The sequence below is a fragment of the Muscardinus avellanarius genome (assembly GCF_963383645.1).
Source record: "Muscardinus avellanarius genome assembly, chromosome: 9".
Classification (NCBI taxonomy): Eukaryota; Metazoa; Chordata; class Mammalia; order Rodentia; family Gliridae; genus Muscardinus; species Muscardinus avellanarius.
The window spans coordinates 101041484-101069110 of record NC_137795.1 but is presented as its reverse complement, the minus strand read 5'-3'; the positions used below and the strand labels follow the sequence as shown (position 1 = coordinate 101069110).

Sequence of the window (27627 nt, the reverse complement as noted above, 5' to 3'; positions counted from 1 at the left end):
ACACACACACACACACACACACACACACACACACACATCTTTATGCACTCTCTCATTCTCATTCCTCATCGACTATGGAAAAGGAAGAAGCCATCAGGTCCACAAGAGAAGTACAGAATGCTTAACACAGTAGGAAACAGAAAAGCTTACAAAAAGAGAGACCGCCTTTTCCTCCTGACGTCCTTTGCAAAAGCTATCCCCTGCTCAGAGCACTGCCTGCGTGGGCAAGAGGACTCACCTCGTAGCCTTGTCTTGTTCTTTGCTGCGGCTTTCCCTCTAAGATTCAAGGAGAACTGAGCAAAGGTGACTGGGCTGATAGAGCCAGCTTCTGCCAGGATCGATTTACTGCCTCATAAAGCTGACTTCAATGAAAGGAGGGGAGTGTGTTTCCCAACAAGTCATAAAGCAGTCCTTGCTTTCTCTGTGACAAGGGAGAAAACTTAATTTGTTTAAAAAAAAAGAAGAAGGCAGAATTGGTTTTTGTCTTTTTCAAATAGTTGCTCCTCCTTTGAACATATCTTTTTCATATCTGTTTACTTTGCTTTCCACATTCTGAAAGTGTTTGCTTATCTTCCCACGTAGTCAAAAGAGCGCCAGAGCTCTGGTCTTATCTATCTTTTCCATGATTGTATCTTCTGTACTTAGTATTATGCCCCATATCTGTAGATGTTTGGAAATAAATAGTTGTTTGTTGAATAAGTAATGGAAAGGAAAAACTGATCCTGGCGTATCCCACTGTTTCTTTCTCTATTTTCACCCTCTAAAGTTTGTTTGATCCAACTCAGCTTTTTATTAATACAAATATACTTTTATCTAATTATCTAAGTAAGCAAAGCACCACTACAGTGGCAGTTATATAATCATAAATTGGGAAGGCACTGCTAGGGGATACCTGTTATTCCTTCTGACTGTTCAGCACCTTAAAAACTTTTCTCATGCTCAAGAGATTTCAAATTCTGCCTCCTCGGGGGAAAGGCTGGACATTATCCTTCATAGCCTATCTTTCTGCCATTGAAAAGGCTGGTGACGTAGGCTCTGCTGAGAAGATGTGCTGTGAGCTATCTAGAGAATAATGTGGAGAAAAAGAGGTAGCTTGTGGAATCCAGAATGGTGGAGAGATGTCGCACTTTAAGGGCAGCAGCACCAGGTCCCTCGAAGCAACATCCTGTGAGTAAAAGTGCCAAACGTGTGCTGAAGGCGTGCAGTCCAGGTTCCCACAGAGTCATCTACATCTTCTCCCTGACCACACAGTCTACAAACTTAATTCTCTAGCACTACTAGAGTTTCAATGTCACTAATGTCTTTTAAATATGTCTAAGTGAGTTCTCTTTTTATTACTATATAATTCACAAAGCATAAAATTCACTTATGTTTACAATGAAGTGAATTTTACTATATTGACAAAGTTGCCTGATCATCACTATGATCAAAATCCAGAACATCAACCTCAAAGAAGCTGCACATTTATTAGAGGTTATTCCCGTTGCCTTCTTCCCTACCCCTGCAACCACTAGTGCTTATTTTGTCTTCATGGATGTGCCAATTCTAAATATTTCATATGAATAGGATCCTAAAATGTGTGGTCAGTTGCGTCTGGCCTCTTTAGCTTTGTATGTTTCAAAGTTCACCTGCACTGTTGCAGTTATCAATACTTTATTCCTTTTTATGTCTAGGTAATATCTTTTGTATAGCTATACTAAATTTGATTATCCATTCATCAGTGGGTAAGAATTTAGGTTGTTTCCACTGTTTGACTCCTCTGATCACTGCTGCTATGAAAACACATGCACAAGTTTTGGTGTGGCCTATATCTTCAATTCTTATGGGTATGAACATGGCAGTGGAATTGCTGGTTCATATGGTAACTTAACATTTAACTTTTTGAGGAGCTGCAAAAACTTTTGCAAAGTAGCAGCAGCATTTTACACTCTCACTCTCCCCGGTAATGTATGAGAAATATAGTGGGTTCTTTTGATGGCATGTATTAATCATAAGTGATAATGTCTATAATCAGCCTCTGTGTTTGCTTCAAATGACCAGTATAGGGTAACACACACACACACAGACTAGATTTCTGTATTTATGACATATTCACCTTACCTTTTGCCCACAATATTGCCTTTGTTAAAGGAAAAATGTATCTGGAAGTCATTTCAAGTTGGAAAGACATGTTAGCAAAAGATCGAGAAAGGAGATTTATTGTTATCAAAGATCCTTCTATTCTTTTATTATTTTTGGGGGGGTACTGGGGATTGAACCCAGGAGCACTTTATTACTAAGCTTTCTTTCCCTTTTGCTTTTTTTTTTTTTTTGCCATACTACGGGTGGAACCCAAGGACATTCTACCTCCGAGCTACACCCCCAACCCTATTTTTTTATTCTTTATTTGGAAACAGGGTCTCACTGAGTTTCAAAGTGCCTCACTAAGTAGTTGAGGCTGGCCACAAACTGGGATCCTCCTGTCTCAGCCTCCCAAATGCTGGGAATACAAAAAGGGCCTTGCTAAGTTACCACTTGCTGGCCTTGGACCTGGATCCTCTTGTCTCACCTCCCAAGTGCTGGGATTCGGGTGTATACCACCATGCTTCCCTTTTATTCTTTTCATGATGGTTTACTTGTGACTGCACAATTTGGGCTTATAGCATCATTCAGGTTACAGTGGTGAAAATAACTAACTTCAACATCCCTTCTTGCTAACTAGCAACTGGAAGTTAATAGTAAAGACATTTAAAATGAAAGAGATGAGTGTGTGACCCAGTATCTTCCAGTTGCTATTTACCAAGAAGAGATAGTAAAGTTAGCTATTGACAGTTACCATAGCAAACAGATGGTTGTAATGAAAAGGTCAGAAACCAACAATATGTATGACCCTTAGTTTAAAACACCATCCTACAAGGTCAGATGTAAACTATCAGTGATCCAGCTATAAAGACAAGAACAAAGGAATATTGGTGAGACTGACAATATCTGTCAACCAGCACAACCTTATCTACATAGATACATAAGACAACGTTATAGCATTAATAATGAAAGAAATGCATTTCTCCCTATTTAAATAAAAGGGCTTGAGCCGGGCGTGGTGGCGCACACTTGTAATCACCGCGCTTGGGAGGCGGAGACAGGAGGATTGCGCAGGTTCGAAGCCAGCCGCACTGGCTTAGGAGACCCTGTTTCAAAATATAAAAAAATAGGTCTGGGAGTGTAGCCTAGAGGTAGAAGGGCTTCCAGGAACCCCAGTACCACCAAAAAAAATAATAATAAAATAAATAAATAAATAAATAAATAAATAAAAGGGCTTAGGATTGTTATTTCTTATTTTTGGTGTTCTAAGCAGACTTTGATTGTGGAAAATAAACAAAATATGGCCTTAGTTATTTCGAGAACATGGCCAGGTCAGTATTCAGACTCATTGCTTGTGGTCAGCATGGCAAGTTGGCAAGGCTCCGTGGCAGAAGAAGCTATCCGTTTTCAGTCTCAGATGCTGACAGTTACAGTTCCCGGTTGCTAGGGACTCAGTGTGGTTGTCAGGGTGCTCCTGGTCAGCAGGTGTTGTGCCTGTGCATTGCCTATCGTGCCTGGACATTGAAACTTGTGCCTGGTGTCTGCATCTTGCCCTTGACACCCTGCATGGGTTGTGCCACATCTGTGAGCTGTTAGAGTTAGGCTTGCACACAGCACATGATGCTGGAATGTGGCAAGCCACACCCAGGTGTGCTTTGGGAGTTAAGTCTCTCTTTGCTTTAATGGAGCCCCTTTTAAAATATGTGTTCCTATCTGGGCATGGTGGCACACGCTTATAATCCCAGCCTTTAGGAGGTCAAGACAAGAGGATCGTGGTTTGTGGCCAGCCTCAGCTACTCAAAGGAGGCCCTTTGCAACTCAGTGAGACCCTGTTTCAAAATAAAAAATAAAAAATAGGACTGGAGGTGTAGTTCCAAGGTAGAATGTCCCTGGGTTCCATCCCCAGTACCACAAAATAAAGTAAAATAAAATAAATAAATAAGCCGGGCGTGGTGGCGCACGCTTGTAATCCCCGCGCTTGGGAGGCGGAGACAGGAGGATCGCGCAGGTTCGAAGCCAGCCGCCCGTGCTGGCTTAGGAGACCCTGTTTCTAAATAAAAATATAAAATAGGTCTGGGAGTGTAGCCCGGAGGTAGAAGGGCTTCCAGGAACCCCAGTACCACCAAATAAATAAATAAATAAATAAATAAATAAATAAATAAAATATGTGTTCCATACATTTGGCATACGTGCACTCTAATAAGAGATGAAGTGAAATCTTATTTGAAGAAACGAGAACATGTCAAAAAGCAAGACCTTGACCTTTCTCTTAGTAGCTGGCCACCAAGAGTTATAAGTGGAGGTCCACTTTGCAGGGGCTGCTCTGCTTCCAATAGCCACTGATGGAAATGGCTTTGTGTGGAATGGTTCTCAGAGCATGCTCTGACAGCCAGCCTATTGGAACTCTGACACCTTTTCAAGGGGGTGAAGAGGTAAAACTGTTTTCATAAAAATACCAAGAAAATATTTTCTCTTAAACTCTTATATGCCCAAAGACTTCTCCAGAGACTATCTGTGATAGAACAATATAAGATTTGATGTAGAAGCAGGTATAAGAACCCGGCTTTCTTCTGTTTAAGCCAGACATTAAAGAGATTTGCAAAAGTATAAAATACTAACCTACAGAATACTTTTATTACAAAATATGGTTTCATTTTTATATAAAAATATCAATAAATATAATAACATACACAAAACCTGTTGGGATCCTCAATAATTGAGTGTAAAATAGTCTCAGTTTCAATCAGAGAACTACAGTAACATATGCATGCCCATATTCACAATTCATAATAGTCAAAATACAGAACCAACCTAGGTCTCCATCAGCAGATAAGTGGATTGCAAAATAGAGGGCACCAAGCACAGTCTGAATGTATGCCCTTTTCAATATGATCCACATAAAAAGAAAAAAATGAATTAAAAATAAAACAATGCATATTGTTGTAGAAAAACAAAAGAGAAGGAAAATAAGATTTGTAATGACCTTTAGACTTTGACAGATTAACTATGCATGTTGTAATTACCAGGGTAACCACTAAACTAATTTAAACAAATGTTATAACTTGTACAGTTTTAGAGAAGGAGAGATGCATTTTATTATTTGAATAAAGAATTTTTAAAAGATTCAAAAAGAAGTCTAGATTTCAAACTGTCTCAGGACTTGTGATAAATATATGCATAGTTAAAATTCTTTCTGCAAATGGGATTGCAGTAAATAAACAAGTGAATGGCTAAAGCCTGGGTAGGGAGCTCAGAACCCTGTGGACCTGCTACCTTCTATGTCTAGGAAATGAAGAAGGAACCTGGGGCTCCACACAACTCCATATCTTACAATCATAGCTTTAGTTTGACACCAACATTTTGCAAAGAGGAAACCTGATCCCAAGAGACAAAACTATTTCACCTATGGTGGTAAGGTTATTGGGTATGTTAGTATTTTATTTTCAGTTTACTATGTGAGTCAAAGAAGCCATAAAGCACATGCTTTTCTAATCAGAATTGTACAATAGGTGCTTAAAAAGTGCTGACTCAGAAATCATTACTTTAGCTGGGCATGGTGGCACAAATTTGTAATCCCAGTATTTGGGAGGCTGAGACAGGAGGAGCACAGGTTCATGGCCAGCCTCAGCTACTTAGTGAGGCCCGCTGCAACTTGGTGAGACCCTGTTTCAAAATAAAGAATAAAAAGTAGGGCTGTGGGTGTTGCTCAGAGGTAGAATGTCCTTGGGTGCAATTCCAAGTACGACAAAAAAAATAACAATCATTACGTTTGGTCTCCCAAGAATTGTCTGAAGACCAACATTTTTAGGCTCAGAGATTGAGATTCTATATTCCTAATGAAAGTGTGGTCAACGGTTCTTACTCCTGACTTCTGTAAATACAGGAGCAACATCTCTAGCCACCTTTTTTTCCCCTGGAATCCATTTCTTTGCAAACATTACTTTACAAAACCTCTGTAGAAACTGCTTCTGAGTTTTTATCCACCAAAAGCAGCATAAAATCCCTTGGATCTGTGGGCTTGTGATGGGAAGAGGGGAGATGCAACCTCGCACTCAAAGAAGAGCAGCTCTGACCAAATAGAGAAGCAAAGGTAACCACAGATCAGCTCCTCCCCTGACCTTTCCCAGAGCTGCTTAAGAACATTATTTTAATAAGAGAAAGGTTGCTTAGAAAGGAAAGCATGTGTTATACAATATACTTAAAAAATTTTAGAGTAGAAATAAAAATCTGAAGTAGTAGATATGATTGGCTTTAGTTAGCCATCCTACAATGTTTAAATATATTGAAACATCATGTTTTATTATATAAACATATCAAATGATTTGAAAGGCCAAAATTGAATTCATGACAATGGAAATAGACTGATGCTTGTGAGGTCTTGTGACTGTTGAAAATACTAGGATTTAGCTACTAAGCTAGATTCTGGGAAGCTGAAATATTTTATCATCTATAAGCTCTTAACTTAGGGTTCCCAGACCTTCCTGGGTATAATTTAGGAAATATTTGAACAGATGTAGTCTTTATTCACTAATTTCTAGCTGAAATTTAGCAAGGTTATGAATGTAAACAACAGATCACATTGATTTTAGCATTGCACATGTATTTTTCCAAACTAGAATCACATATATTTTATATCACATTATAAGATTATAATAGACACTGTCTCAGTTTATATTGATCATTACACTGAAATTTTGGTACTGCTAGTTTTTTTTTTATTTGACTTAAAAATAAAAAACATACTTTATATGTTACTATGTCATATTTCTAAAATATGTGGATAGGATATTTTAACATAACGAGATTCCTTTGTAATAGTCTGCATTTTACTTTATGTATTTTAAGACACTGATTTGAGGAGGGATTCCATGAATGTTACTAGTGAGGAATTAGGTTTGGGCAGTCAGGGATGATACAGGACTCTCGGGAGATAAAGGTTAAGAAAAACAAAATCCAGACCCCACTAAGAAGGAAGGTGATTCCCTGTTGTTGATCAGACTTGAATACAAACAATTAAATTTGTAGGTGTGGAGCCAAGACACCAAGAACCAAAGATGTATGTGCACTGACCATAGACCTGTGGACTGTTGCTATATACAGACCAGGGAACAAACATACAGTACAAACAGTCTCATGACTTTAGGAAATTAACAAATTAAGCCAAGCAAAAGAAAATGAAACACAGGGACTTGAGCCAGGCATGGTGGCGCATGCTTGTAATCTCAGCACTTGGGAGAGTGAGACAGGAGGACTGTGGTTTGTGGACAGCCTCAGCTACTTGATGAGGCCCTTTGAAACTCAGTGAGATCCTGTTTCAAAATAAAGAGTAAAAAATAGGGCTAGGGGTTTAGGTTGGAGGTAGAATGCCCCTGGGTTCTATCTCCAGTACCACTAAACAAACAAACAAACAAACAGGGACTTTCTTCATTGGTTAATGTCTATACAAAAGGGCTTCAAATTTATATAAAGCCCTGTTCTCAACACCAATATTGACTCCCCTTTCGGGTCCCCTCCCATGCATGGGAGCTCTAACCCTGCTACTCTCTGGTGGATGGAGGGGCCCTTGGGGAAAGACGGTGCACAATTGACTTGCTTGTCCTGGCTGGGCTCTAAAGTCTGCCAAGGCCCCTAGGGGTGAGCTGCCTCTCTGCTACTGCCTCCTTAAAAATAAATATCATACGAAGAATTCCTTCTTCCACAGTACCTGAGATCCTAAGCTACAAATACCCTGACAGTGCTCCCTACCAGCACACAGCATTTACAGTGATGGTCACCCCCTTTCCCTAACAGCAGTTAGGATCACATCATCAGAAGGAGGACGTGAGGCAGGCAAGACCATTAAAGCAGCCATCTGCATCCCCTTTCTGTGAGGCTGGGGGAGGTGAGCAGGCAGGTAACAGAATGGTGGGTGCCAAGGACTCAGGGCCCTGACCAACCCACAGAAAAGCATTCTAAATTAAGGATGGAAACTGTGCAAAAGTCATTGGCCCCAAAACCCAATTCTGACCAATCCTAAAAGAACAAATAAAAAACCTCAAGAAGGTTTAAAAGCCCACTCCCCCAAAATTTCAAGGCCACTATCTTTCTAGAACCCGCCATTGTGGGGGGCTGCTTTGCCCTCTATCTTTCCCTAACTTAAAGTAAAACTTTCATATATCTAAAAAGTAAATAAAATAAAATAAAATAAACACCCTATTTCTACTTTCACGTTGTCTTTGGATTTCATTCTTTAACTCCATAAAACATGGACTGGTAAAAAAAACTTGGTACCACTGAATGAGTCTTTGACACTACAAATGTCCCACCCACCATATACATCACTCAGGGCCTTGCCTCCCAAGATTGTCTAGCTAGGAATCCTCCTAGAGCATTTTGGGGCAGCCAGAGCCAGTGTGCATAAGTATCTTTTTATTTATTTATTTATTTATTTATTTATTTATTTATATTTTTGGGGGGCGGTACTAAGGATGGAACCCAGGGGCATTCTTTCTCCAAGCTACACCCCAGCCCTATTTTTTATTCTTTTATTTTTGAAACAGGGTCTCACTGAGTTGCAAAGGGCCTCACTAAGTAGTAACTGAGGCTGTCCAAGGACCGTGATCCTTCTGTTTCAGCCGCCCAAATGCTGGGATTACAAGTTGATAAGTCGGGTCCCTGCCTCCTTCCCCATGTGACCTCTGCAAGGGGAGGAGGCGGAACCCTGGAGGTGGAGAGTCCTCTCAGCAGACTACAGATATAGGAGAGAAGCAGCGTTCCCACGCTTAGCCCCACCTCCAAGACATCCCCCTTTAAAGAAGCAGCTTTTGCACTCTGGTCTCGGATGGTGCCACTGGTCGTTTGAACTGGCCCCCATCCCCAAGAGGAGAATTGCATCCCCCTTATAAAAGCTGGTACCACACATGCTGGTCTCCTCTCGTGTGTTTTACACAGCACCCCCACACAAAACCTAACACAAGTGTGTGCCACTATGCCCATCTTGCACAAGTATCCTGATGGCAACATAGATTTCTAAAGTCACAGGTCATATTTTCACTTTTTTAGTCTTTCTGAGTTGATTAGGAAATTTGACAAAATTCCCACTTTGTGTGTGTGTGTGTGTGTGTGTGTGTGTGTGTGTGTGTGTGTGTTATTGGGAGTAGAACCCAGAGGATTTCTACCTCTGGGCTATACTTCCAGAACTATTTTTTTTTATATTTTATTTGAAAACAGGGTCTCATAAGTTGCTGAGAGCCTCTCTAAGTAGCTGAGGCTGGCTTCAAACCTGTGTGATCCTCCTGTTTCAGCCTCCCAAGTACTGGGATTACAAGCATGCGCCACCACACCCGGCAAATTCCCACTTTTTAATCAAATGATACCCATTGTTGCTTTTACTTTCCTAATTAGCTTAGAACCTCATGCAAAGGCCCCTTATTTTGATAATATGAACATGAAGCCAGCAATACAGTAGGTACAGAAACCAGAGTTGTGTATGCAGAATGGCTGCCTAGTACATAAGGAGAGAAAAAGACTAGAGGAAGTAGATACATTCGCTTCAAAGACTCTTGTTTCAACCTATTTTCAAATAATGCTAAGAGTAACTATCTGTGTTGAAGTTTATTTGATAATTTCTTTAGCCCCAATTTTTTTTTTTTGCTGAAGTTGACATTTAATCAAATATTGCAATTCTATGATAATTAAAAAACAATCTAAGTCCCCCTCCTATACATCTAGAAGGTTGGTTTGATCTGTGAAATGATCATTGCAGAGAAAGTGTGGCTAACTGTAAATGTGAACATCTCCTTGGTGGATTAGATTGCAGGAACTCGATTGCCAAAGAGAAGCAGAAAGACCACTTCACAGGTGTTTGCTGAACAAGAAATCTTAAGGCCAAAGTGAGATTACCCAAGGACAAAGTATCACAACATTCAAAGTCTCTTGCAAATTCACTTGTTTTATTTCTCGGTGGCAAATAAATCACATGTGTTTGTATGAACCATGGCTATGTACATTAGGTAGGGTAGAGAAATAAGATTTTTACAATTCATAGTACACTACTGTGAAAATAAATTATTTTTATACCCAAACTCCTTTCTTCAGCTTTTTCTTTCTAAATATCACCCCTTTCCCTATTCTCATAAGCTAAAAATTTCTCCAAACCTCTCTTCTCTGTTTCAAGTGGGTGGAGTCTTCCTTCCCTTCCCTTCTCTATGAAGGTTACTGTTCCTGGTAATTATGATCACTTCTGTGGCCTCAGACCCTTCCTGTGCTTACCTTTTCTTCCTCTAATATTATGAGGTCAACGTATTATCCCCCTCTACTCAAAAGCAGATAGCATATGTTCTTTACAGATATTTGCTTGAGGTAAATTAGCTTCAAGACCAGGAACTGTCATATAAAGTCTTTTGTTGTGTCTTTAGCAAGAGAGTGGGCCCATTCCATACTTACGCACACATACACGCTCACACATGCACACACTCCATCATGCCCCACATTATCTTCAGTAATGCTATATATGATGAACCATTTGTGCCTTACTAATCCCATAAAGACATTAAGGTAATTCACAGATTCACCCCACCTCTCTACTGCCTATCCCATAATTAGCTAAGAATTAACATTTAGGATTCACAAAATATATAACAGAATCAATACAATATTTTATCCATACTTGGCATGAACCAATAGCAATATACAATAATTTTATGAGCATAGTACAAGAGGTTTAAGAGTTCAGAGTTAGGATCTTGCTCTAAAAATTTACAGAGAGCTTCTCCATGTCAATGAAATAAAATTATGCAGATTGATGCTTCTGCTGGTTACATCAACACGTAGCACCTGTTGGGAACCAAAAGAAAACTATTAGGTATTTGTCCTCTGAAACTTCCTGCATATAAATAAACCAGGTACAAGTGAATGGTCTAGATAACTCCCTAATGCTTTCATAGTTCAAGACCCACCTGCCAACCACCCTCACAATTTCAGGAAATGAAAGTGTTTTCTAATGCCTAGAGTACAAAGATTATTCAGTGATAGGGATGGGTTTCTCAATAATGCATTTCACAACCACTGAAGAGAAATACCTACATAGATGAATGGGAGAAATAGCTTTTCCATTCTCCTAAGGTGTTGATTTTCTTTGACGATCTCCTTCTATTTTCTCTTCTTCTATTCCCTCCTATCACCCTGATGATCACCTAGTAAAGTCTCATTTCCAAATATTTTTCTAGGCACATACTTTCCAGGGTTTCGTTGCGTGTCCAGGCATTAGCCTGTATGTCAGCCCAAAAGTAGACTCAAGAGAGAATTGGGTAAGATCCTTTGAGAGCTCTTGGTAAAGTTGGAGAGTAGGTTGAGAAGACGATAACAGGATGCAGAAGCAACCAAAGAAAGTAAAACTGAGGAAAAACTTTTGTTTCAGGCTGAGAAACCAGAAAGGACTTATGTTTAGGGAAAAAAAAAGAAATGAGGATGCAGAAAAGAATGGTCCCATTTACCATCAGGATGATAGTATCGGGACCACAAACCTGCATTAATCCTGAAGTGCAGAGTTCTCACATATTTAACATCTATGAAATCAGAATCTCTCGTAATCAACAGCTTAGGATCACCTTGGGCCTAGGCAGTACTCCTGAGGTGAGCACCAGGGTCTGTGCACGTGAGGACTTGAGGGCTATTACTATGTCATGAGTGGATGGACTGCCTGCCATCTAAGACTATTTTTAGGAAGGAATATGTAGTGAGGGCAAGAAAGTCCTAGGGCAAAAATTGACCTAAGCTATGTTCGTGGCTTGGGACAAAACATTATAGACAATAGTGGAGGAAATTTTTATGAAATTTTGAATCACCAACACCCTTGGTAATAGAGAGTAAAAAATCAATTAGTATACATAGTTTTCTTTTTTAATATTTATTGATTTAGTTATTTATTGTGATGTTGGGGATTGAACCCTGGTTTCTGAGCATGGTAGACAAGTACTCTGCCACTGAGCCACATCCCGAGCACTCCTTTTCTGTTTTAAATAACTTTGAATAAAATAATACAATATTTAATTATAAAAAAATTTTTAAAATATGAATAAAATTTTAAGTAATAAGAGAAACACATATATTAAAATTGGTTAAAGTACTTTTAATACTTCTTCCCACTAAGGGTCTACCTGTTCTAAATTATTTTGATCCAGAATCATCAATGTATCTCTACCCAACATTTTCCTCTGGATTAAGCATTTGAAATATTAAAACATTTAGACAAAACTCTATGTCTATAGAAGCTTCAAAGAGCTTTCTTTAAAAAATGTTGAATGATAAAGAAGCACTATTTCATATTTTTATTATCTTACTTTTTCTTCCTCTGTGGTATCTAAAATAATGGAGCAACTTTTAGCTGAGAGTGTCTAATATTTGATGAAATATGGTAGTTCACGCTGTTGGGAGGCTGGTCTCTGAGACAAGAGAGTACAGAGAGAATTTTACTCGGGTTTGTAGACAAGAAGACAAACGTGGAAAGAAAGGATTCAGAGGCTCCAGGTGATCATAAACCATGAATCATGCGTGTGGACACACTGAACACAGGGCTCTCTGAGAGTTGTGCAGGAGACAGTAGCATTTGGAAAGGAAACAGCCAGGCATTACAAGAGGCAAACACGGGTTGGGAAACACCATGGACTTTCACTGACTACAAACCTGTGTTGCCGGGTCGTAGCTGACAGGGAGCGTTATATCCTGGTTGCTCACAGAGATGCTCACGCTGGTGATAGAGGCACTGCCCACTCCCCAGATTTCAATATAGCCCAGTCTCAAGGGGGTTGTATCAGTGATATAATTGTTAAAAATTATATTACTCTGCATTGTATTCTGTCAAATTGGAAATAAAAAAGAAGAAAACAGCAAAAATAATTAATCCAAATTTTTTCCAAACTTCTTTTTATGCACAAATGTAGATTATGACAGTCTCAGAGCCATCTTCTTGTATCATCCGATAGTAACGGTCATGGTTTTAGCACTCTATCCCCTGTTTCCAAGTACCATCCATTGGCACAACCATCTGCAGTGCCTCTAGTATTGTCCTCAACTCTGGAGGAGACAGAGTCTCAACCATCAGAAAACTTATATTCTATATATGGAGAAGTAAAAAATGTACAGACTATTACAAATCATTCTGGGAACAAGGATGAGATGATATAGAAACAGTGCCCATCTGTCAAGTGGTAAACTTAAAAATCTCATACTGATGAGATGTGAGTGGATTCGATGGCCAGAAAATCCCGGAGAATATCAGAAATGTCCATGTGAAGTCCGGAGGGAAGGAAGGCTATGACTAGGAAAGATGAGTAGTGAAGAAACTGCCAGTGTTTGGGGTTCTTGTGGCATCTAGCATCTGCTAAGCCAGAAGAACTCTAGCCTCCCTGCACGGCATCAGTCACACTTACCTGGCTGACAGAAAAGTGGGCCAAATAATAGAGTCCTCTTTCATAGGTATCTGAAAACAAATAACAAGGCAAATATGACCGGGGCCTATTAGAGAGAATTCTAAGTGCCTATTTGTCCTAGTTGAGAGAGCTGGGTTTATTTGGGGTTTTATTTTGGGGGTACTTTTCTTCTTTATGTGGCTTCATTTTCATTTTGTAACATAAGTCCTCTTTTCAGAGACTACTTCAACTCTGCAGCCAACCCATGTTGACACAATGATCAAAATGAGTCTAAGAGAGTCACCTTGCATAGTAGTTTTCTAACGTCACTCTTACATCACTTGTCTTCTATTTGATCCACCATCCTCAACATCCTCCCAGTCACTTCAGAATTTCCAGGCTCTTCTTGCTAGATGCACCAATATGCACCAATACACACATGCACATGAACGTGTACACAGATACCAGACTCATGCCTTGGTGGGTTTATCCTGGGAGGCACTGAGCAACTTTTTAAATGTGACCTCCAAGTTGGGCACGGTGGTGCACACCTGTAATCTCAGTACTTGAGAGGATTAATCAAAAGGATTTTAGGTTTAAGGCCAGCCTCAGCAAATTTAGAGAGACTCTGTTTTAAAAGAAAAAATAAGTTAGGGTTAGGAGTATAGCTCAGAGGTAGAATGTTCTGGGGTTCAATCTCTAGTGCCAAAAAAAAAATCACATGATCTTCAGACAATGGAGCAAAGATTTCTTTGTCCTTTACGCTTAATGTATGCCACTGGCCCAGAGAGAGTATGAAGTTGGGCCTTTCTGAGGGAGGTGGACTACTCAGGAGCCTATCTCGGGCATTCCCATCCTTTTCCCATCCTCGCAACCTTCTCCCTCTTCCCTGTGTGGTAGCCTCCTTCTCACTTACTCACCATTTCATTAGTGACCATTGGCTATCCTCTAAAACTGTGCTGCCCAAGAAAGTAACCAGAAAAATGTAGCTATGTAAATTTGAGTTAATTAAAATTAAATCAAAATCAAAATCTTCTTCCTCTAATGTCCTTGTCACACCTTAAGTGCCCAGTAGTCACATATGCCCACTACTTTATTGTAAAGGAGAATAAATAGAACGCTTCCATCATTTTAGAAAGTCCTATCAAATAACACTGGTCTAAAAATAACTAACAATATTTAAGTCATTCTCTTAAGAGGTTGCTAATTCCTATATACTCCCAATAAAAAAACTCCCCAAACAAATAGCAAAACTGATTATTGTCTTGCTGGGACAGTAAACCATGCTATTACGGAATATGCCTTTGACCATACGTCATATGAAAGTTTATCTCCAGTGGCTACAAATACACCTCCCCTGTGGCTCTCTACTGAATTCTTCCACAAAGCATTAGGATAGTTAAGTAATGAGAGATTCAGAACTAGGTGTCATTCAAATGAGGCATAAAGATCATGTATAATGAGAATTATACACTTTAAGTAACAAATGACCAAATGACTGTATATATATATATATATATATATATATATATATATATATATATTATATATTACTACAGGTTGAACCCAGAAGAATTTTACTTCCAAAGTATGCCCCCATCCCATTTTTATTTTTGTTTTAAAACAGTGTCTCAGGAGGCTGCTGAGAGTTTTGCTAAGCTGCTGAGGCTGGTCTGGAACTTGCAATCCTTCTGTCTCAGCCTCCTAAGTTCTAGGAACAAATGACTATACTTTATATTACAAAATTATTTTAACATGGAAAGAGGAAAAGTGGATGTATAGGACATCCAGGAGCCTGGTCAGTCGTATTGGCCTGGATCCCTGCAAGCCAACTCACCGATGCTTTGCCCGTCATCCCAGAAGAGCCAGCCCTCAGCATTTCCCGCATCATCCAGGGCAACTTTGAAGCCCATGAATTTCTGGCGGCTGCAATGCAGTGGGGGAGAGACATTAGAAAAAAATCGAAGCCACAGTCACAAGCTAAGGATTTACAGACAATCCTAGAAGCAAAAGAAAGTGCTTCCTGGGATAGAGAGGTTACTAGGATTCAACAGGCCTGTGATCTACCTCTGGTTCTATCTCCATCTAGCTAACCGACTTCATACAATAAATGAAATGTATGTGAATGATTCAAAGGGAATTTTCACATAAGGATCTTAAAACCATACTGAATGAATTCCTTCTCTCCTCATTGTGGGGAAAATCCTGATATAATCCTTCTATGGCCAATTTCTGAAAACACATTTAAGTGAGTTTTGTTTGCCAATGTCCACAGCTCTTCAGTTTCTACCTGAATCTATGGAATCAAATGAGTAAGGGTCTAAAAATTTTAGGAGTGATATCAGACAGTCATGGATTGTAGTCCCTGTCCATAGCCATACAGCTGAGGAAATAATATCCAAATACTTCCCCTTGCCATCTGTGAAACAGGGATAAGAGTAACCAACTTAAAAGACGTACTGTTGTCCCTTTTGTTAAGAAAAGACAGAAAATAAAAGAGTTGTAGAGGGCCTCATTAAGAACCTGTGATCCTCTTGCCTCCAAGAACTAGAATTACAAGCATGCACCACCATGCCTGGTGTATATATTTTCTAATTGCTTGTTGTCAGGCTTTCTCTGTGTCCCACATCTACATGCACTAGATTCTAATCTGTATGAAATTATATTATCTCCAGCGGGCTGTGGTTTATTTATTCCTTGCTATGAATATGTCCTAACTGCTTCAAACAGTGCCTAACACTAACACATGTGCTATTGGTATTTGAGCACTCAACAAATATTTGTTGAATATATGAATGAGTCTGAAGAAAAATGGTTATAAATTATTAATAGATTTAATTGGTGAAGATTTCTTTAAAAATTGACTGATAGGAACAAGTGAGAAATTCATGTTTGTTTGATCCTTCTTACAAAGATAAAATTAATTATGCAAAGAATTTGAGCTCCTCTAAATAAAAGAACTTCACATGTAAAAAGAAACAAAAGGAAAAGATGGAAAAATTCCAAATGGAATTCCCCATATTAGTACAGCTCTAGCCACAGAGCAAACACTAACTTGATATTAGTTTTACTAGTTATTATAAAGACCTAGGTCAAAAATCTTACATCTTTCATCTGAAAAATACCAGCCTCAGGTATCAGTTGTAATATGTCTTATATAATTTTTCAGCAATGATTTTCTTAGGAAAAAGTTAAAGTCAAGTAAAAGTTTCATGAATCATGAGACTTTCATGAATAATGATTACCACTATTAAGATTTCTTTTTCAAATATCAATTCTAAGACTTATATAATCTCACTCACTTAAATCCAATAAAGCTCATAATAATTTTTCAAAGAATGTAGCGTATTAAAAGCTAAAATGCAAACAAAAAAGTGCTTAGTAAAATTGACTTTTGCCTTGAGAATGATGCTTGAGGCTTTCATTAGACAAAAGTGAGCTAAATAAGTAGAGAGGAAAATATAACATTTACCTTAATTGTGTGTTCAAAGCTGGCTCCTGCCAGGGCAGGATGTGGCCCCCACGGACATGAAGATTTATGTGCTCAAGAGGGGCCGGCAACTCTCTCCACTGCCCTCTTGCATTGATATCCACACCCTGTGGGCAGAAGGAAAAAAGGAGATGAGGGAGGGGACACACCTCCTGAAGCATGCTTGGAAGACGTCTCACCTGCCTCTCTGGACTTGCCACCTGTCTGGCCCCATTCAGCACACACCTGTCATTGCACACTCTGGATCCCCAGCTGCTATGTGCATCTTGCTTTGTTTACTACTATGCTTTGTGAAAGTCTCTTGCCTGTGGGGAGTTTCTATAGGATGTACAACCTGAGGTTCTGGCAGGGACCACAGCCCACCCTCACTCTCAGCCTGTTACTATGTCACAGAGCACTGGTAGAGGAAGCTGCACAAGCTCTTCTCCCACTCCTTGGTGTTTTCTGATTTACTTCCCATAAAGACATGTCCAGACCTTCTTTTTCACCAAGAGTCTCTATCTCCCCTCAGTGCCCCATTCCCACCCACCCCCAACCTCACAGAAAAGATAAAAGGTAACTGACTGGCTTTCCATGCCATTATTTTCAATAAAATACATCTGCCTTTATCCTTGACATCTTTATCTTGCCCCATGAGTAAAGGTTTTCTCTCACCTGAGCCAAACACCTCAAATCCTAAGGAACAACCTTTCCACACTTTCTCAACTGAAGCAGGGCTTCTCACTGTTGGTACTTCTAATATTTGAGACCAAATAATTATTTGTTTTAAAGGTTTTCTTGTGGTTTTTGCTGTTTAGCAGCATCTTCATTGTCTACCTTGTAGAACTCCTTCCTTCTCAATCCATTTTAACTGCCAAAAATCGTCTCCACACATTGCAAATGTCCCTTGGCAGGCAAAATATACCCATTTGAGAACTATTACTTTAATGGCAAGTAACAGTTGTTACTGATAACTAGTAAACAAATTTGTATGGGTGTGTTGCAATAAAACTTTATTTTCTAAAGTAGATAGCAGCATGATTTCTTCGATGGCCTTTGCTTAGCAATATCTGTAGGAACAAGTGGGCACCGATGACATGTGAGCTTTTATTAAGAAGATATTGCTTCATTAAGTCTGGCCATGTGGCGTTTAAGTAAACATCAAAATGTTCTTTATTGCTGAATGTGTTGCTCCATCAGCTTTTGGCTTTCCCCAAGAAGTGGAGACAGAAGGAACCAGTGCTTCACAGGCAGAGAAGAGGAGGACTCCATTTCCACTGCCTCACCCAGTTGTCATCTAGCCCCGCTACAGTCCCCCCACGTCACAGGGGCCTCCTATGCTCTGCTTCTTATCTTCTTCCTGTGTTCATAATCTTCCTCCTCGTTCTCCCCAGGAAGTCATCCCCTTCTGATTCTTCTACAAAGAGCCAACTTGAACTTATCTGTGTTCCTGAAGAGAACGCCCAGAAGCTAATTCTAAACACCCAGCTCTCCAACCTTTTTGGGGGGCTCACACTAGCCCAGAACTTACACAAAAGAGACTGTCTGTGGGCTCATTAGTTGTAAATTTACATGTGCTGCTTACACTTTCAAGTGTCAGGCCCCACACATCTGTGTACATTTTACACACTGTCACATTACATGACTACATTGAGCAACTCTTCTTTGCTCATCTATGCTATATAAGCAGGCATTTAATAAAAGACATCGGAAAAGACTTTTATACTCAGAAATGTAAGACAGAAAAGGATATGAACAATTGTACAATCTCAAGAGTATACTGGTGCCAGGCATGGTGGTACATGCCTATAATTGCAATATTTGGGAGGTTAAGATAGGAGGATCATAGGTTTGAGGCCAGCCTCAGCAATTTAGTGAGACTCTCAACAACCTAGTGAGACACTGTTTAAAAATAAAACAAATTAAAAGGGACTGAGAATGTAGCTCAGAGGTAGAGATAGTACCCCCCCCACACACACACAAGCTTACTGGTGTCTCACCATAGTGAATGTTGATGGTAAGAGAAAACATAGACACTCACTTGGCAAGCGTACCAGGACAAGCCAGGCACTGAATGAGCCACTGTGTGTCATTTGACAACACTTCCATGACAGAGTGGTCATATCCAATTGAGATGTAAGAAAACTGAGACTATAAGGCTTAAAGTGACTTGTCAGGACCACACAAGAGGAGGATTCCATAGCCAACATTAGGTTTGAGGTCTGTCATATCTAAACATTGTGTGCACTACCATTGTCCAGGTTGTACAAGCCTTCAGAAAATCTTACCGTGTAGTAATCAAACCAGCGGGCTCTAGGGAAATACGCAGTAACATTTCTGGCATTCTAAAATTAAACAAAAACATGGTGTGATTCTCTGAGCACTGTGATCCATGACAGAGTAAACAATTTGCATAGGAAAGGGAGAACTCAATAAAAATGGCCTTGGACCCACTTGCTTATCTCTCTAGCCACCAGTAATGCTGGGGAATTCTTCCTTTTCTTCCCCCTTCTCAAACAAGAGGGTTCCATAAAGCCATTTGGGAGTCAGGACCTCAAGGACAAAACTATCATTGGCTTCTACAGGGACCCCACCCCTCTCTAAAGACAAAACTGGGGACTGGACATGGGACAGAAGATTATTTGGGAGGTACAGTAGGATTTGAGGAGGGTGCAATTATTTGCCATTTTAATCAGAAGCCTAAACATTCACATCATGGTTAGTAAAGAAGTGGCTTTTTTGTTGCATGGATGACCTCTTTCAGACAGAAGAGAAGGTTCAGCCAGCAGCAAAAGGATGGCACAAAATGCTACAAACAAGTGACCTGAAATGCTATTTTTTAAATGGTGACAGAGGATTGTAAAGAATGCTTTACACTAAGACCTGGCCCCCCCAACCTGTCCCCAGACTCCTTATTTTAGATAATAGAGAAAAGTTATTGAGAAATGTATCTCATGCAGCAAGCTTCTTCCACTTGCCCTATTCCCCACCTCAGAGTTGGGACCCTCTACCCTCCAGAGGCCACCATACTCACAGGCTGAAGGACAGGGCTGACCAAGAAGGCTGGACCCAGAAGGAACTGCTCATCAATCTCCCAGGTCACCTGGTCTGAAACAAACCTGGGAAGGAAGAGGAAGATACGACAATGAGAACCCCAATAGGCCAAGGCCCTGAAGACCCCTCAGCTTCAGACACAAGTCAGAAATCCATCTTCATCTTATGCCCTTCTTAGGCTTTCTCAGCACAATCAAGAAGTTCAGACCCCCACATGCTATAGGTCATGTTCCTAAACTTCCAGAAATGGTTTACATATTTTTTCTAAGAAAGGAAGAAAGGAAGAAAGAAAGAAAGAAAGAAAGAAAGAAAGAAAGAAAGAAAGAAAGAAAGAAAGAGAGAAAAGAAGGAAGGGAGGGAGGGAGGAAGAAATGAATCTCCACATTTTTTAAACCATGGCACATTTTCTTCTTTATTCCTTCCTCTTTCTTTATTTCTTCCTGTGTGTACCTGTGCATGCATGTGCTATATTGAGGACCAAACCCAGTTCTACTTCTGAGCAATACCACCAACCCTCTTGTATTTTTTATTTTGAGACAGGTCTTGTTCAGTTGCTGAGGTTAACCTCAAACTTAAGATCCTCCTATCTCAGCCTCCCAAGTAGTGGGATTACAGGTATGTCCGCCATGACTATGGAATATTTTCAACCTAAGAATGGCCCTCTTCCCCAGTAAATCCTTGTGGAATGTCTTCCTTCATGAGTTGGCCCTTTTTAGCCTGGACCTCATAATCAAATTAGTATTAAATAGGGAGGTCTTTGTATGGCCAAATTAGAAAGAAATTATTATATATTGTTTCATTTGAAAAATATTTCATTCAATAACTGACATTTCATCAACAATTAATGAAGCTTATAACACTGTTCTAACAGATGTAATAAAGTATGGTCCCTGCATAGAGAGCACAGACCATGACACAGAGATATCATGCCTTTCTTTAGAAGAGTTGTTTGCATCAACAGCCACCCTGTGGATAAAATGAACTACCCAGCAGCCAACGGCATCCCAGCTGGACACTCACTCATGGAGGAGAGGCCTCACCACGGTGACGCCCTCTGCATGGGCCTTGTACATTAGCGTGTAGAGATATGGCAGCAGGGTGTATCTGGTCTCTATCACACTTTTGGAAATATTCACAAAGGCAGCATCCCAGGACACAGGATCTTGTCTCTAAAGGATAAAAACATGGATTTTTCAGAACCCACTCTAGCAGAAATAAGGAAATCAAAGTTTATTCCATATGGAGAACACACAATGAAAGTAATAATTATGGATAATACTTCAAGTATATTCTTAATTGATGGACAAAGGTTTCTGAAACTGTCACAGGAAATCCAAAATTTTCTCATGAAACATTCTTCCTGAAATAAGTCTGCAGAAAGGCTTTCTAAACAAAGGCTTCCTAAACAAAAACAATTATCTAAATCATTCTAGGAAATATGATTCATTAAGAAGATGATTTAGTGGTTCTGAAGATGTCCCCAGATATACAGATAACATGGACTGGAGCTCAAAATGGAGGCTGCCTTTCAACTAACACAGAACACATGAAGTGGAGCACAGTTTCTACCTTGGTTCCGATGGTGTTGTGGTTCCTAGAAAAGGGGTAGAAGGCTCCCAGTTGCATCCAGCGAGCACACATCTCATATTCAGCATCCAGGAAGAACCCACAGATGTCTGCTCCCGTCTGAAATGAGAGAAAATAAAATGATCCTGTGAGTAACTTCTGAAAGACTTCACCTTCTTCCTGGTGCTTAGGAGGGATCCAAAGGACACTTACGTAGGATATGCCGAAGAGGCTGAACTCCATCATGCCTGCAATGTGAACCACACTGGTCAGGAGAGGCCTCGCCCTGCCTCCTCCTCCCTCCTTCCCAGGGAGCCGACTCCCTCCCTGCCAGCACAGGCCCAGGAACAAGCCCACACACCAATGATGGATTTCTTCAGCTGGTCCCAGGCGGCCGTGTTGTCTCCCAGCCAGTGTCCTGCCCAGCGGCCAGAAGAGGGGAAGGTGGAGCGCGTGATGACCACCCCTCGCTCTCCTGTCACCTCCTGCACGGCTCTGAGGAGGGGACACACAGGTGAATGGAGGACAGGGCAGGGGAGAAAGGCTTCCCCTTCAAGAGCTCTTGAGATGGGCTATGGTGAGAAAATATCTGCTACATGAGTAGGGCAGGGCAGGGGGTGAAAAGCCATAGAGCTTCTTCAGCCTAGGGCATGATGGCAAAATGTTTACTGAATGATGGCAAGGGGCACTGAAACCCACACAACAGAGATGCTCTGCTGACTGACAGAAAAAATAATAGCAGTGGTGTCTTTAAATTATGTTTTTCAGAGAATTTCACTACATTGAAAACTCACTGGTTGTCCTATAATGGCAAGAAATCACTGAATCTTGCTATTAATTTACCAAGCACCTAATTTTCTCTATTTGAATAGGAACAACAGGGACAATTCCATTACAAGGTTTAACTCAGGATAATTTGTATCATTCATTAAGTTCCAAAAGTGGGACTAGGATAACCAATATACTGTATAAAATATGTGAAAATATCCCAATAGGAATTATTTATTTTGATATAAAAGAGGCAGGTGTCCATCCCTCTGTTTTTTTTTTGTTTTTGTTTTTGTTTTTTTGTTTTTTTGTTTTTGTTTGTCTCTTAAAACTAATGCTGTTATAGCACTAGTTGCATTGTATATAATTCCTGAAGTCCCCTTGTTAGTACCCTCAACATAATTATAATTTTCTCAATGATGAAATCATTACTCCAATTATAATCACAGGGCTTGGTTCTATGATCAAAGAATTTATGATTTTGTTTGGTTTGGGCTTTTTTGTTTTTTTTTTATTGGTGTATTGTAGTCATACATCTTATTGGAATACAAGATGTTAGAGGCACACATGCACAAATCACTTTAGCCCTTCCCCAATTCCCACCCCATTCCCCTCCCCTCCCTCCTTCTCATGTTTGGCTTAGTGATTGACATTGATATGTTTGTGAATGTACATCATGTATATTAGGGAGTTATATTTAATAAATAAGAATCACTATGTGATTGAAATTAAATGTTTCTTAACCCTTAGTTGGGGAAATAAAGAAAAGGGAAAAAAAAACTAGGACGCTCCATCCCCCCACAGCTTGTGCCAAGTGGAGAACACAGACAAAGACTCACTCGTAGGTGGGTCTGGTCTGGGACCAGCCGTACAGGCTGTGCACATCATAGTGCCTCACGCGGGAGCCGTCTGGCAAGATGTGCTCGCCCTCCATGCACAGGGTCTTGCTGCTCAGGCCCCGGTCCCTGGATTCCAAATCTGAGGAGAAGAAAGATTTAGTAATGTGAAAATCATCCCTGCCTGATGCTTTTAGTCCCTGGACTAACTTGAATGAAGGACACTCTTCATTTTAAGACCAAGTTTATCTCAGCATGAATCCTCCCATCTCCAGGATAATGACACGGTACTTGCTCTTCTCTTAAATGTAATGGATGCAGGTATTTTTAACATCAAGTTCACCAAAGAAAGTCACAGTGTGTGGAAGAACACAGAATTATCCAACAGTTGCTTAACTGGGCTTAAGTGTGTAAATTAGTTTATATAATTCTAATCATTCTAAGAATATAGATTATCTTATGCAATTTAGAACACTAAGATTTGCAAACATCAATCTGTGGAAGGTTATATAACCCATACAAAGCACTATTTCTGAAACCAAGCTATAAATTCAAGCTCAACTCCAAATTCCATTAGATCCATGATGAAAGGAAGCTACTTTTCACCAACTGGAAGCAAAAGAAATTTCTGTGAGTAAATTAATGTAAGTCTGAAAACTAAGAAATTCAGGTATTGGAATCTTAAGAGCTGTTCTATTTTGGATTAAATGTCCCCCAAGGGCTGATGTATTGAAAGTTTTGTCCATAATAAAGATTGTTCAGAGTAGGGCCTTGGGAAGTGAATTAGTCATAAGCAACATGAGCTCATCAATGCATCGATTCTGAGCTAAACGGGTTACTGGGATGTCGGCAATGGACTATCTGAGAGGTGGAGCCAACTTGGAGGAAGTAAGTCACTGTGGCATGCCCTTTGCCAGCTATTTGTCCCTGACCTCTTTTTCTGCTCTACTTTCCAGCTACCATGAGGGTGGAAGTCTCTACCAAATACTTCCACTACCATGAATTTTTCTCTCAGCACAGGCCCAGCAATAATAGAGCCAACTGATACTGGATTAATATTTGAACCCCTGAGCTAAAAATAAACCTTTCATCCCTATAAGCTGTTTATTTCACGTAATTTGTGACAGCAATAGAAAGCTGACTAACACAAAGTGCTTCTAGATCAACTTGAGAAATTTGCCCAGAGAGTCTGGTAACTTGCGGTCATCAAGTTGGATGTGCTTGAAGTGTTGAAGTACTTTGGTGTTTGGTTTCCAACAAATCACAGCACCTCAGTGAGGCTGTGTCCTGAAATACTCAGTGTAAACCTCTGATTGCTGGGGTCTTGAAACTGTATATTCCCTACAGCCATGGTTCTGCAGGTGCAGAAAGCCAAAGGTCCTTACGTGGCATGTAGGGAGGGCGGTTCAGAGCAGCATCCCTGCAGCCAGAAGGAGCAGCCCCATTCACGAAGCTCGATGGTTCATTCATATCCTAGAAATGTCAAATACAGATATAGCTTGCTTTTAACAATAATTACATCCATTCAATTCAGAGACAAGAAAGAAGTGGAAAAATAATTTGACATCTCATAATCCCAGTAGATATTTGCCTTGGGAGACTCATCAAATTCTTGTGAGAACTGATAGGAAGGTCAATTAATCCATACAGAGGTTAATTGGTGAGAGGGTTAAAAAAATTCTGCCTCAGGGACAGCAAAGTTGCAAGGAATTCCAAACACCCCAGTGGTTTGATAGCAAGAACTTCAGGCCACATAGAAGAGATGAGGGATATCAGGGCTGTTCCATTTCTGATTGGAGGAAGTGTAGTCAGGTACATTTGTGTCTTTCTTGAATTATTATTATCCTCTTCACTAAAGGTCAGTAATTCATATGCTAAGACACACAAAGCTGCATGCACACACACACAAACATAAATACACACACACACACACACACACACACACACACACACACACACACCTATCCACATCCACAGAAACAAATGCACACACACTTACAATCCACATGCCGTCAAACTTCAAGCTCTTCTCTGGATTCTGTGGATTGTTGTATAGTTCTTCAAACTCCCTCTTCCACCATGTGGCAGTCGAAGTACGGAAAAAGTCAGGGAAGGCCACAAAAGCTCGATATTGCTATAAAAATAAAGTAGTGTTCAATTGTCCCGAATGAATATATTAAGTAGCAAACAAAATAGTCTACGAACATCATATATTTAAAGATTTGTGTTACATCAGTAAATGGTGATGATCTGTACAAAGCCTACACAATATAATCAAGAGAGATAAGATGCTCAGACCGAAAAAATTACAGGAAGTTACTGACCAGACTGGCCATTCTTGTGAGAATAAATTACTAAAAGATGTGTTAAAGGAATATCATGCATCCCTGACATAGTTATAAAGGAGGCACACAAAGCAGGCACGTCAGCCCCTGCATTCAATGGGTGGAACAAAGATAAAGAGTGAGCCAAGACCTATTGGCATAACAACTGGGGCAAAAGAACCTAATTAAGATCAGAGATTGGTGGGGGAGCACTTGTGTCTTCATTGTGTTCTCCTTAGAAGTGTGATGCTGTTGTCCCTTATATTTTTTTTTTCTGCCTCTGTATTAAAAATTCTGCTGCTGAATGTTTCCCAGATTTTATTTCTATACTGGTTGGGGAAAAGAACCCATGGTGATACCCAAAACTTTAACAACACAGACTTCCAAATGACTTACAGATTAGGTCCAATACTGTCCCTAATGGCTGATGAACTGTAGATCTCATAAGATATTAGCCACCGGGCGTGGTGGTGCACGCTTGTAATCCTGCGCTTGGGAGGCTGAGACAGGAGGATCACACAGGTTCAAAGCCAGCCTCAGATACTTAATGAGGCTCTTATCAATTTAGTGAGACCCTGTTTCCAAATAAAATATAAAAAAGGTCTGGGAGTATAGCCCGGAGGTAGAAAGCCTCTGGGTTCCACCCCCAGTACCACTACTACTACTACTACTAATAATAATAATAATAATAATAATAATAATAATAATAAATAAGATACTAGCCAACCCTTTAGTTGAAGACACAGCCCTTCTGTCATTTACAGGAAAATGGGTGGACCTGGAGAATATTATTTTAAGTGAGGTTAGCCAGTCAAAGAAGATGAAGGGTTATATGTTTTCTGTTATATGCAGAATCTAGAGAGTAACTGAGATACAAGAGGGATTTTAGATATGAAGAAGAAACTCCAGTGGAGCCATGAAAATGGTTCAGGGAAGGTTGGTATTGGCATGGGGGAGGGAGAACCAATGAAGTTGACACTGCCACTGAAATTATGTACATATATAAAATTACCAATGCCAATTTAAATATAATGTATAAGGAAGAGGAGAGGGCGGGGAGGAAGCTGGGGGAAAGCTCACCAAGTGCTGTGCACATGTATGTCCCTATCATTTTAAACTACAATCTGATGTGAGAATATAATAAAACAATACAAATATTTTTAAAAGGACAGAGAGCCTGATATCCTAATTGTCTCTAGACTGAAAAATTCCTATATCTACTTGGGCTATATGGACCAAAAAAATTCAAGTGACCCACTGTGAAAAGCAATGATGAGAACAGGTAGCTAGGTTCTCTTCCTTTATTCCTTATAAAATAGATTATACAGATGATAAATAGATAATTGTACAAAAAGAAAAAGAAAAAAGAAAGATAAAAGAAAAATCAGCCCTGTAATGAGTCTGAATTATTCCTACCAATCTTCAAAACCTACACAGGCAACTTTTATTTCTTCTACTTCATCTACTGCCAAAATATAAAGATGGTAAGTGGATTAGTCCCTGATTCTATTCTTACTATGTGGAAGGATCCTAGACCTGAGTCCTCGTTCCCCAGACTATGTTAGTTGCATCTATATTTGCCTCTAGGATTTATCTCTTGCCTTGAAAACTAAATTGTCTGAATAAGGCTTAATCTTTGGCCTAACTCCTGCCATTCCTGGTTACTAGAGTCTTTCTCCAATACCTCTGCCTGCTAGCAAGAACCCTGAAATAGATAGTAAGAGCTCCCCAGAGTGGTCTTATCCCTGGGATCCTGAGTGGATAAAGCCTGAATTTACAAGTGTTGTGCTTTGTCCTCACAATACCAATATTTTTCTGATTAATCTTTCACCATACAGAATTTATAGACACTGCAACTTATGCTATCTTGATGACCACACAGCTTCATTGTCCCTTCTACCCTTGACAGATGTGCTGGGAAATAGGCCTTTTCTCTGACTTCCCAGTTCCTCTACTACAATTCCTGTCCAGAAAGAAAAATCATAGTTGTAGAAGACCTAAGAAAGGTAAGACAAGATTCACTCTCTCAAGATGAGTTCCACCCCACACTGAAAGTCCTGCCCAGAGGCCATATATAACAGTTGATAGCAAATCGAACATGCTGCCATCAGTTCAAATATAAGAAGGGAAATTGAAAGACAGAAAGCAGGATGAGAGTAAGT

The 27627-nt window shown here is 39.9% G+C and overlaps 2 protein-coding genes across 2 annotated transcripts in view; both read right to left on the bottom strand.

Annotated features, from left to right (window-relative positions):
- Positions 1-6037: 6037 nt before the first annotated feature.
- Positions 6038-27627, bottom strand: part of MGAM (maltase-glucoamylase) — a gene marked incomplete at both ends in the record, with an annotated part of 169693 nt that continues 148103 nt past the window's right edge. The window contains 4 exons of the mRNA XM_080701254.1: positions 6038-6190; positions 12724-12894; positions 13470-13519; positions 15286-15374. Of these exons, the coding sequence (XP_080557380.1) occupies positions 6038-6190; positions 12724-12894; positions 13470-13519; positions 15286-15374 (463 nt within the window). The remainder of the gene's footprint in view (positions 6191-12723; positions 12895-13469; positions 13520-15285; positions 15375-27627) is intronic.
- LOC308267246 (maltase-glucoamylase-like) overlaps positions 15798-27627 on the bottom strand; it is a gene marked incomplete at both ends in the record, with an annotated part of 28870 nt that continues 17040 nt past the window's right edge. Inside the window, 11 exons of the mRNA XM_080701821.1 lie at positions 15798-15867; positions 16921-17045; positions 19206-19262; positions 19952-20036; positions 20992-21140; positions 21541-21657; positions 21751-21785; positions 21899-22032; positions 23145-23283; positions 24527-24614; positions 25141-25275. Of these exons, the coding sequence (XP_080557947.1) occupies positions 15798-15867; positions 16921-17045; positions 19206-19262; positions 19952-20036; positions 20992-21140; positions 21541-21657; positions 21751-21785; positions 21899-22032; positions 23145-23283; positions 24527-24614; positions 25141-25275 (1134 nt within the window). The remainder of the gene's footprint in view (positions 15868-16920; positions 17046-19205; positions 19263-19951; positions 20037-20991; positions 21141-21540; positions 21658-21750; positions 21786-21898; positions 22033-23144; positions 23284-24526; positions 24615-25140; positions 25276-27627) is intronic.